The sequence below is a fragment of the Cebus imitator genome, unplaced genomic scaffold (genome assembly GCF_001604975.1).
Source record: "Cebus imitator isolate Cc_AM_T3 unplaced genomic scaffold, Cebus_imitator-1.0 Scaffold136, whole genome shotgun sequence".
In the NCBI taxonomy this organism is placed as follows: domain Eukaryota; kingdom Metazoa; phylum Chordata; class Mammalia; order Primates; family Cebidae; genus Cebus; species Cebus imitator.
The window spans coordinates 3,589,737-3,602,179 of record NW_016107451.1 but is presented as its reverse complement, the minus strand read 5'-3'; the positions used below and the strand labels follow the sequence as shown (position 1 = coordinate 3,602,179).

Genomic DNA, 12,443 nt, shown 5'->3' with positions numbered 1-12,443 from the left:
TCTACATTACAAATGGCTTATGATATAAAATATATAACTGAAAACAGTGCCAACACTGAAATTCAAAGAAAATAACTCTTCTGTCTTAGGCTTTCCCATTGTCTGTTAAAGCATAAAGAACAGAAAGCAAAACAGTTAAAGTGAATCTTGAAGAACTGTAGAAATCTAACCCAACCTCCATATTTCACAGAAGGGAAAGAAAGACTTCAAGGAAGTTAAATAACTTGCCTAAGATCACACAAATAAGTGATGAGTTAGGCCTAGAATCCTTCTGGCTTTCTATAGAATCTTCAATCCTGATTTCTACAAAAGCAATTTTATCTCAAACTCCACTAACTATAAAGCTACTAATATTTCTTTCATTTATTCAATTAATTTTTTAGTATACAAACCCAAATACTGTGAGTACTATGAGTCAGATGTATGGCTCTGCCCAAAGCAACAAGGAGCTTAAATGTGCCTAACTCTTCATTTCCAGGGAAGACTTATCCTTAAAAGCAGCAAAACTAGAGACAAAATTAATAAAAGATAATCATTTGTATTTCTTAAAGACTACATACTATATGAAAGGGTGGTAAATTACCATTTGTTTAGTGTTTTGAAAAATTAAGGTATGAACACTGACTAGAAACTTATGTAGCCATTCAAAATGATGCTCATAAGGAATCTGCAATAAAATGGAAAAAGATGAATTTTACACAGGAAAATGTCTCCACCACTGGCACCCTAATGACCTTACACATGTCCACACAAACCATGCAGGCAAGGCTGGCTCCATGGCAGGATGACCTAAGCCTTGGTGGAACACCTGTGATTATTTTGGAACAAGTGTTCTTATGAGGAGAAAATTCTCATTAGCCCTCTTGTCTTACAGGAGATGGCCATGGGGCAATTACACATCCACTTTTCTATCTTGTGAGAGGTTGCCAAAAAAGAGTTTCTCATCTATCTCCCTGGCTGAGTGAGGCATGGGACTTTCTGCCTTACTCCCTTAGGGTACAGCTGCAGGTTATAAAACTGCTTGACTGTCCTACAGAATTTGTTCCTCTATTACAGAGTGAGCTACTACTCGAGTTGTCTATCATTTGGTACTGTTATGTGGGATGTAGGGAGTTGACATCATGCTAACCTAGTTTATACTGTCTATATAAGCAATAAAAGTATCTCAATCCATGTGGGCTCATTGTGGTCTTACAGGATCAATCTACATAGATGTGACAAACCCAACCAACAGCTGCCACGGCACTGTTGCTTAGGGACTGCTCAACCATTTGACATCTTGTTGTTGAAAGAAAACACAGGTCCTGGCACGGTGGCTCATGCCTATAATCCCAGCACTTTGGTAGGCTAAGAAGGGAAGATCACCTGAGGTCAGAAGTTCGAGACCAAAATGGCCAACATGGTGAAACCCTGTCTCTACTAAAAATATAAAAACCAGCCAGGTGGCTCACGCCTGTAATCCCAGCACCTTGAGAGGCTGAGGCAGGAGAATCGAATGAACCTGGGAGGCAGAGGTTGCCGTGAGCTGAGATCGCCCCTTTGCACTCCAGCCTTGGCAACAGAACGAGACTCCATCTCAAAAACAAAAAAGCAGTCCACAAAGTCTAGCTTTTAACAGGGCAGTTTAACCCTCTTACATTTATCAGCACAATGACCATGTTACTCTTACTTCTGTCACCTAGTTCTATAAATGCTTCTTTAATTTGTCCTTTTATACTATTTTTTGATACTGGACTGTGTCCTTTGCTTTCTTTTGGTCAAGATTTTTTACACTTAAATTACTCAAAAAACAACTTAAAATTATTTTATATCTTTGCTTAGTTTGCTTCAATGTTCCAACTAGTTGTTTTATAAATTGACTTTATCATTATTCTTTAATTTGATTTACCTCTTGATGGTGTTAATTTTTTTCAGGAAAGATGTGTAAAACCAAAGGCAGGATACTCTCTAAGCTCTGCATATCAAAGAATGTCTTTTTCTTGCCTTCACATATGAATAAAAATTTAACTGAGCATAATATTTGTTATCCCAAACCCATTCCCTCAAAACTCTGCATACAATGCTCCATTATCTTCTGGCATTTAGTAATATCAAAGAGAAGCCTGAGGCCAGGCATGGTGGCTCATGCCTGTAATCCTAGCACTTTGGAAACCCAACAGGGCAGGATTGCTTAAGCCAGGAGTTTGAAACCAGCTTGGCCAAATTAGCAAGACTCTGTCTCTAAAAAGTGAGAGAAAAAGAGAGGGGGAAGTCTGATTTGTGTTTCTTTATATATAATTTACTTATTCTGTCACGGTATTTATATGGGCAATTACTTATGAAATTTAAAAACTTGCCATAATGTGTCTAGATACAGTAGTCCTTTGGTATCCATGAGGGATTGGTTACAGGAACCCCAACCTAGTAAGATACCAAAATCTGTAGCTGCTCAAGTCCCTTATACAAAATGATGTAACATAACCTCCCATATACTTCAAATCACCTCTAGATGATTAATACCTAATACATTCTAAATAGCTGTTAAACTATACTTTTTTCTTTTTTATAAAAGGAAGGAAGGAGGGAGGGACTCACTTAATTGCCCAGGCTGAAGAGGAATGACTTGATTACTCCTGGGTTCAAGTGCTTCTCCTTTCTCAGCCTCCTGAGGTGCATGCCACAATGTCGGGCTATTTCTATTTTTTAAGACGGGGGTCTCACTATGTTGACCAAGTCAATCTCAAGTTGCTGGTCTCAAGTGATCCTCTTGCCTCGGCCTCCCAAAGTACTGGGATTACAGGTATGAACCACCTCATCCCATCCTGTATTTTTTATTGCTGTACTGTTATTTTTTTAAATTATTTTTTGTTGTTCAAATATTTTCAATCTAAGGTTTGGTTAAATCTGTGGATATGGAACCTACAGATATGGAGGGCTAACTGTATAGGTTTTTTCCCCATTAATTTTTTCTAGAACTCAGTAACTCTTTAAATCTCTGCTTATTGTGAAAACTGGTTCTATACCAACTTTTTCTTCTATAGCGACAACTATAATCTCAGTTCTCCATATTTATTGTCTTCTTTCACATACTTTTTATTCCATTTTCTTTCTTCTCCATTGTGGGATATTTTATTTTCTTGTATAAAGCAATAATAATATTGCAGAGGCAACTTTTTCTTTTCCCAAATTCAATGTGAATTTTAATTCTGCTCTCTGTGTAACTAGTTCCCTTGTGTTATTTTCTCTCGGGTCCCTCCCTTTTTATCTTTGTCCTGTGTAAGTTTTTTCCTATTTACTCATCCCGGAACAGGGAGTGACCTGGTAAGACCACATTTACACTGACAAACAATGTGGTGTGTGGCTCTTGGGCTCTGTTATCTGCCCACTGAGGAAGACAGTTGCCAGGTAGTTTGAAAAGAAATAACAGATAACCTAAGAGTCAAGTTCTTGTAATAGGTAACAAATTAGTATATTCACACACAGGTCCCTTTATGGCATATTTGTTTTTCCCCCTGAATCCAAACTGAAAATACAAGAGTAGTTAACAATTGAATCCCAGGCCACCCTAACCTTTGGGGTTTACAGAATTCCCTTCTCAGGTGTACAGCTGAAACCATGTTGATACACACATATTCTATGCTCTTTTTCTAAGAAGTGTAGAATATCACCAACTATCGCTCTACTAGACTAAAGGGCATTTTTTTCCCTGTTCCAATTGCTTCTCTCTTGGACACAGAACAGAGAGAATAAAGCAGACCAAAAAACTGTTAACACTGCACGACCATTTTTAAAAAATCTAATATGGTACCAAATTAAAACACTATCAAGCTACAATCTCCTCTAATTTAGTTTGATCTACTTAGTGAGTTAATAAATTTATTAGTGAGAAAAACATATCTTATTTTTTTATTTGCATTTCAATTATGTTTTGTTTAGTTTTAAGTACTAAATGAATAACTAAAAACATGTTAACTTCATCAAGACTTACCGGTGTATAACTATGCACACTTCCAACACTGTTCAAATTAACAGATGCCAAACTCTGGTCTGAGAGACTGTTGTTAAGGCTACTGCGGGGACTATCACTACCATCCTGATCAGTGTTATACAATGTTACCTAAAATGAAAAAAAAAAAAAAAAAACCGACAACTGAATATAAGGAGTACTTGTTAGGCAACTCTGTAAAAATACAACTCAGCAGGCATATGACAAGAAGAAAAATGTCAGTGGCTTTTCCCTAAATGCTTACCCCAATTCCATGCCTCATATGGCTAACTTCATGTTTATCATAAAATAATTTTCTCAACACTCAAACTAAAGAGCATGTCTTTTAGAGGCACATAAATTTATAGCAGAATTTACCAGGTATAATTATCAGGTATAATTAGCCCATAAACATTTAATAAGAGAGGAATATAATAGATTTTTACTCTATTAAATATTTCTATAATGCATAAATTTTTGCTCAAGCTTTAAGCAAAATTACTATCAGAATCTTAGAAATCAAAAAGAAGCACATATAAAAAATATTTGTTTTTAAAAAATCACAGGCATCACAGAATTTTTAATACTGAAAATCGGAAACTTCATTGTTTAGCACATTGATAAAATCATAAATATATGATCCAACTTCTTAAAAAACTGTCAAACTGTTAATAGTTATCTGGAAAGGGCTGAGGACTCCTGAAGCCTTTTACATTTGTGTATATTTTTACAGTGCTTCAGTTTGTCTATAATAAGCATTAGATAGACATAATTTTTAACTAGAAACAACAAAAAAGGTATTTTTAGAATAGAAAACTAGCCTAACTATTCTTCAAGGTTTTGTTCAGATTCTACTATCAACTTTATACCCACCTATTTCCAGGAGAATAATTAATATATTTGGCTTTATGGTCTTATTTGTAGCATACTTTTATCTACCACTAGATTTACCTCCTTGAGTTCCCAACAAGTACTCACAAACCATAGTGTTTTTGGCTCAGTGTAGAGTTAATAAGCATTTGCTGAATTCAGTAACCAGCTGACCATCCTTCTGTATGTGCTGAAAATGGGGTCAGACTCAATGCTCACTGACAACTGTTTAAGAGGACCAATAAGTGGAAAACTAGGCATAAATGCCTCTGCTTCAGGCAAACCTAAATTGTTCTGCAATGACACCAGTTAGGAACAGTTAATTGTCTAGGAAATACATAAGGGAAAAGAATGTAAGAAAAAATAAGAGTGAATAAAATAAAAACTCTGGCGAAGATTTTTCTGGTAAATATTTCCCATGTAAATTTCACTGCACTCAGGAATAATTAAAAAGCTATACAACAGGCTGGGCACGGTGACTTACACCTGTAATACCAGCACTCTGGGAGGCTGAGGCAGGCGGATCACAAGGTCAAGAGATCTAGGCCATCATGGCCAACATGGTGAAACCCCATCTCTACTAAAAACACAAAAATTAGCTGGGCATGGTGGCGCACGCCTGTAGTCCCTACTACTCTCGGAGGCTGAGACAGGAGAATTGCTTGAACCCAGGAGGCAGAGGTTGCAATGAGCCGAGATCACGCCACTACACTCCAGCCTGGTGCCTGACAACAGAGTAAGACTCCATCTTAAAAAAAAAGAAAAAAGAAAAAAAAAAAGCTATATAACAATATCAACAAATTATAAGCATCCCATTGTCTTTTACTTGGCTGCCCATTCTCTCTTGTCCATGCTCAGTTGCTTATCTCTCATGCCAGAAATATCCTCCATCATCTTAGACAATTCCTTAGTTTATTTAGGAAGATAAAAATTTTATTAAATATATATAATGTAAGGTGTACAAATTATTTTATTACAAAATCAGCATATCCATGTATGATCACTACCCAGTTCAAAGTAGAGAACAGCAGTTTTCAAACATTAGTCTCAGATCCCTTTTCTGTCTGGCTTAATAGAAAACAGCTAGATTCTCGTATCTACATCTGCATTCAGTCTGTTGCAATATGTTGTTTGGGTAGAAGTATAGAAAGAAAATGTGGTGAAAGATTATTTTAAAAGGCTTTTCAGATGTTCTTTGATACTACATCGAAACATGACATGTAGCAATTTGTTAAACATTAGGTACAGTGTGGAATCTGAAACCACATCAACAAATATTTGATACTCTGTTTCACTTAAATCCACTATTGTACCTCATACTTTGAATGAATCATGTATCCATGCTTGATTTTATAACATATGCATTGCCCATTTAGGAAATATTGATTCACTAAGTTATGCAGACCTTCCAAATGTTGATATATTTTATCATACAACAAAAATATTACACTTACATCACCACTAATCTTACAAGAAAAATCACTTCTTCTAGGAAGTGGCTGGATGCAGTGGCTCACACCTAGAATCACAGCACCTTAGGAAGATTGCTTGAGGCCAAGAGTTTAAGACCAGCCTGGGCAACATATAGCAATACCCCATCTCTACAAACGACTTAAAAAATTAGGTGGCATGTACCCTGTAGTCCTAGCCACTTGGGAGGCTAAGGTGGGAGGATCACTTGAGCCCAGGAGGTCAAGACTGCAGTGAACTATGATTGTGCCACTGAACTCCAGCCTAGGCAACAGGGCAAGATTCTTTGTCTCAGAAAAGGGAAAAAAAAAAAAAAAAAAAAGACTCCAATGGATAAAAGTTTTCCAAAATTCTGTTTTTTATTTTTGCTTAAAAGCTAAAATTTTATCAATAGCAACAAATACTATCAGTTCTTTTCCTTGAAGTGATAGATGGACTTCGTTCACTTTCAAGAAAACGTCGGCCAAATACCTAAATAATCATTGTCACCTGTTCTTTCAAGAACAGCAATCCATGAACAAAGTATTCAGTGTGGCTTGAACTCAGTTACACAAATGCTTTCCCTTGAAGCAACCAATTTACTTGGGTTTGTAGCTAGAAGTGCTGTATACATACTCCACATTTCATCACACACAATATTAAAAAGACATGTATTCAAAGGTCATGACTTAGTAAAACTTTTTCAGATAATCAAACATAATTAGAAATATAATTTGTCACAAATACTAATTGTTTCTCATAAATTATTTCAAAACTTCAAAAAAAAGAAAAAAAAATAAAACTTTTTCTTGCTTCACCAAGGATATTCTTAAAACTAGCATTAAAAATAAAACTGAACTAAGGGTAGGTATGTGAGTAAATAATATAATGACTACTGGTGCAGTTAAGTGTCACTGCTTTGATTTGTGCTAAGGTACAGAAAGGTTTACACATCATTGCTTCTGCACCTGATGAATATGCAAATATAGGTCAAGCGTGGTGGCTCACACCTGTAATCCCTACACTATGGGAGGCTGAGGCAGGTGGATCACAAGGTCAAGAGATCAAGACCATCCTGGCCAACATGGTGAAACCCCATCTCTACTAAAAATACAAAAATTAGCTAGGTGTGGTGGTGTGCGCCTGTAGTCCCAGCTACTCAGGAGGCTGAGGCAGGAGAATCACTTTAATGTGGGAGGCAGAGGTTGCAGTGAGATGAGATCATACCACTGCATTCCAGCCTGGTGAGAGACTCTGTCTCAAAAAAATAAAATAAAATAAAAGCAAATATAAAGAAAGAGACAACACATGTTATCATGAATAAGAGTTTTGACCTCAGTTACCTAGGTATCCAGAGACCACACTTTGAGAACCACTGATAAACTGTATTACCAGCACTCTAGAAGCTCATGTACTCTTGCAGTCATCGTGCATGTCAGTCATTAACCCTCCCATTTCTCCCCAGTTAACCAATTCTATCACTATTAATTGGTTTTCCTATTTTTGAATTAAGTATAAATGGAATCATATAGGATATATCCTTTTTAAAAGGCCTTGTTTTCTATTACATTAATATCTACCCTTAATCTTTATTTCCTTCTTTCCTTTTCAAAATTCCTTATTTTTTGTGCAAGAGCTTTATTGTTTTATCATTTATATATTTGGAAGTATAAATCTTCCATGTTTTATCTTTTTCTTCAATANTTTTTTTTTTTTTTTTTTTTTTTTTTTTTTTTTTTTTTTTTTTTTTTTTTTTTTTTTTTTTTTTTTTTGAGACAGAGTCTCACTCTGTCGCCCAGGCTTGAGTGCAGAGGCATAGTCTTGGCTCACTGCAACCTCTGCCTCTCGGGTTGAAGCGATTCTCCTGGCTCACCCTCCTGAGTAGCTGGGATCACAGGTGCCCACCAACACGCCTGGCCAATTTTTGTATTTTAAGTAGAGACAGAGTTTCACCATGTTGGTCAAACTGGTCTTGAACTCCTAACCTTGTGATCCACCCGCCTCGGCCTCCCAAAGTGCTGGGATTACAGGCGTGAGCCACCGCGCCTAGCCTTCAATATTTTCTTTAGCTACCGTTGGTCATTTGGTGTCTCATTTTTGCTGAACTATCAGCTATTTTCTACTCACTGCCTCTCTTTCCACAAAGAACATTTGGACTGGAATCACATTAAATCTGTGTACAACTTTGGAAAAACTGACTTCTTTTACAATAGTCTTCTGCGTGAAAATTCTATCTATTTATGACTTCGTTTTCAATAATTTTTTACAGTGTTCTGTGTAGGGTTCATCTTTCATTTAAGCCAAGGTATTTGATGTTTCTGAATACTAACATAAGTGTTATCTTTTAAATTTTGTTTTCAAACTATCTGTGCCTAGTATGCAGAAATAAAGTTGATTTCTGAAATTAAACATTAACCTTCTATTAAGAAACTTCACTAAATTCACTTTTTAATTCTAAGGCTTTAAGCTGTAACTCTTTTCAACTTTTTGTGATCATCTGAGGCAACTTTATTTCTGTCTTTCCAAACTTTATGCTTTGTATTTCGTTTTTGTAACTTCTTACTGGCAAGGACCTCCAACACAATGTCAAATAAAAGTGCTGATAGCAAACATCTTTCTCTTCTGTACCTCAGAGAAAGTTTTCACTATTTCACCATTTAATGTAGCATTTGCTATAGGCTTCTTTGTAGGTTTTATCACATTGAGAAAACTTCCATCTATTTACAGCTTTCTAAGGTTTTATTAAGTCATGACCTCTGGGTATGCCTTTGTAATATTCTGCATGATAAAATATGGAGTATACATGGAGCACTTCTCACTATCAGAAGAACAACAGCAACAGGTTTCCTAGTGCTAGACCTAACTTGCATTTCTAGAATACAACTGTGTTCATGATGTTCTCTTTTATATGTATTGCTGGATTAAATATGACAACATTTTATTTAAGATTTTAATACCTATGCTCATGAGACTGACTCAAAATTTCCTTTCTTGTACAGTTTTTGTCAGATTTTGCTACTTAGGCTATGATGGTTTCAAAATATAAATTGGGACATGTTATCTCTTTTTAAAATTTTTCTTGAATTGTTTATGTAAGATGAATGCTATTTTTTCATTAAATATTTGTAAGAATTCCTTGAAGCTTGCTGGGCCTGAAGTCTTCTATAAAGAAATATTTTAAATTTAATTTTAATATTAATTACATATTTTTAATTAAAGTATTTTTAATTACGGACCTCCCTGAGGTCCAGTCTCTTATATATATTTATTAACATTTTCTATTTACTCTTGTGCCAGTTTTATTAAGTCATTTTTAAAGATTTTGTCTATTTCACCTAAAATTTCAACTTTATGTAAGATTTCATATCTATCCTTCCATTACCTTTTAAATTCTGTAGAATACACATAGTTCCTTTTTTATCTTTTTTTTAATTATTATTTTTTATTTTTTATTTTTTTTGAGACAGAGTTTCGCTCTTGTTGCCCAGGCTGGAGTGCAATGGCATAATCTCTGCTCACTACAACCTCTGCCTCCCAGGTTCAAGCAATTCTCCTGCCTCAGCCTCCTGAGTAGCTGGGATTGCAGGCATGCACCACCACTCGCAGCTAATTTTGTATTTTTGGTAGAGACGGGGTTTCTCCATGTTGGTCAGGCTGGTCTCAAACTCCCAACCTTTGGTGATCCACCTGCCTCAGCCTCTCAAAGTGTTGGGATTACAGGCGTGAGCCACCATGCCTGGCCAGCTCCTTCTTTTCATCCCAGATATTAGCAAATTGTATTTCTTTCTTCATCAACTTTAATAGTGCCTTATCAATTCTATTAGCTTGAAGTGAGGCTATACAACATCATGTGTAAGACCCTTACTACTGTACACTCCCTTGTTTTCTCCCTGTGATAGAACCCACAATACATTTGTTACTTTTTTTGCTTTGAATAATCAATTACCATTTCAAGAGATTTAAATCAGAAACAAACAAAAAAAAAGTGGTTTTACATTTACCCACAGAGTTCTGGTATTCTTTATTCCTTTGCATAGATCCGGATTGCCATCAGCAGCTTATATGTTTGTTAGTTTGCTTGAAACTGTCCCCATAGCTCACTAATGTTCTTTACTTTTTTACAGTCTTTTTGTTATTTCATTTTGAATAGCTTTTTATTGCTGTGTTGCCAAATTTACTAATCTTTCTGTTTAGTCTGTTATTAATCCCATCTAGTATATTTTCTAACTCAGACATTGCAGTTTTTATCTCTAGGAGTTTGCTTTGGGTTTATATTCCATGTGTCTACACAGATTGTTCAATGTGTCTTTTAGTTTCTCCATGAAATATAGTTGTAACTATTTTAACGTCCTTTTCTAAACTAATTGTATCATCTGTATCATTTCTGGGTCAGTTGTGACTTTTTCCTCAGTATGGGTTGTTTTTTACTACTTCTTTGGCCTATCTGGTAATTATTTATTGGATGCCAGATGTGACTTTTACCTTGTTTCATGCTGGGTGTTTTTGCGTTTTTACACTTTATTCTGGAACATAGCTAAATAACTTGACAACAAAAATGATATAATGGCGTATGCTACATCACAGGTGAACCCTGAAAACACTCTTATTTAAATAAGTCAAACATAAAATGTCACATGCTACAATTCCATTTATTTGAAATATCCATTACAGGCAAATCCAGAGCTAGAAAGTGGTATACAGGGATTAGAGTGACTGCTAACACGTGTGGGGTTTTCTTTCTGAGATGATGAAAATGTTCTGGAAATAGACAGTGACAATGGTTATACAATCTTGTGAATATACTAGAAATCACTGAATTGCAAACTTTGAAAGGGTGAATTTTATGAAATATGAATTACATATCAAAAAAACTAAAATAAAAAAATTAAGTTCTGATTACTGAATAACAGTTTGATCCTTTTTGGTTTTGTTTTTAAGATGTGTAGGTAAGACTAGAGCAGCATTTTGTCCAAGAATAACTTTCTGTTCCTGTTACTAAGGAAATAAAAGCCTTCTGAGAACTTCACCCAATACTCTGTAAATTAAGTGTTCCACTCTCATGGGAACAGGATCTACACTTGGTTCTACGAGTCTCAATGACTGTCTACACTATTCTGGGTGGTTCTTTCCATAGCCAGGTAGCCTCCTCATTCATGCACTGATCAGTAACTCTAACCCAGCTAAAGATTCCAGAAGCATCCTCTGTACAACTCTGAAATTCTGCCCTTGTTCAGCTCCCTTCTCTCTGGTATTCTGCCCTATGAACTCTAGACAACTTGGATTCCATTATCTCCCAACTCTACGTCCTCAATTCAGGGAGACCTCTATGCTCCTGCATTGTGCCCTGGAAACTTTCTCTAGGAAGTAAGCTGGGACAATTTTAGGGTTCACCTTGTTTGTTCACCATTTCTTAGGGATCACTGTCCTTTGTTCCTTGAGGTCCAATCTCTTGAAAATGATTATTTTGTGTATTTTTTTGAGTTGTTTCAAGTAGCAGAGTATATCTAGACCCTATTATTCCACTTTGGCTGGAGGCAAGCAGAAGTCTCTACTGACTTTATTAATCTCTATTAAAAAACCAACTTCTCATTTGTTGACTTTAGTATAAAATATGTGCTTTCTATTTTGTGGACTTCTCTCATTTTTATTATCTTCTTCTTTGAATTTGTTTTGCTCTCCTTTCTCTAAATACCTAAATCATTAATATTTGTTCCAGTCTAATACATGTAATTAAGGCTATTTTAACTGCATTACACAGGCTTTGATAGGTCATGTTTTTCATCAATTCAAAGAATTTTCTAATTTTTATCATGATTCTTCTTTGATCTATAGGTTATTAGGAATTATATTGCTTAACTTGCACATTTTGAGGAAATTTTCTGATTATCTTTTTATTATTTCTACCTTAATTCCAATCAGCTGGAAAATATATTCTGTAAGATGTCAGTCTTCCAAAATTTGTTGAAATGTCCTTTATGACCTAGCATAGATCAGTACCACAAGATTAAATTTGATAATTATTGCATGTGCACGTAAAAACTGGATATTCTACATCCATTGGGCAGAGTATTCTGTATATGTTAATTGTGTCAGATTTCCTAATTATGTGGTTCAAATATTCTGGATTTTTTTTTTTTTTTTTTTTTTTTTTTTTTTTTTT

General features: G+C 35.4%; 1 protein-coding gene across 7 annotated transcripts in view; it reads right to left on the bottom strand.

Moving 5' to 3' along the window:
* Positions 1 to 12,443, bottom strand: part of FOXJ3 (forkhead box J3) — a 175,340-nt gene that overhangs the window by 26,831 nt on the left and 136,066 nt on the right. For 5 of the 7 annotated variants that reach the window (XM_017541778.2, XM_017541780.2, XM_017541779.2 and 2 more), the window contains one exon: positions 3,968 to 4,096. The exons of the other annotated variants lie outside the window; for them this stretch is intronic. In XM_017541778.2, coding sequence (XP_017397267.1) covers positions 3,968 to 4,096 — 129 coding nt within the window. The remainder of the gene's footprint in view (positions 1 to 3,967; positions 4,097 to 12,443) is intronic. 7 annotated transcript variants of the gene reach the window in all.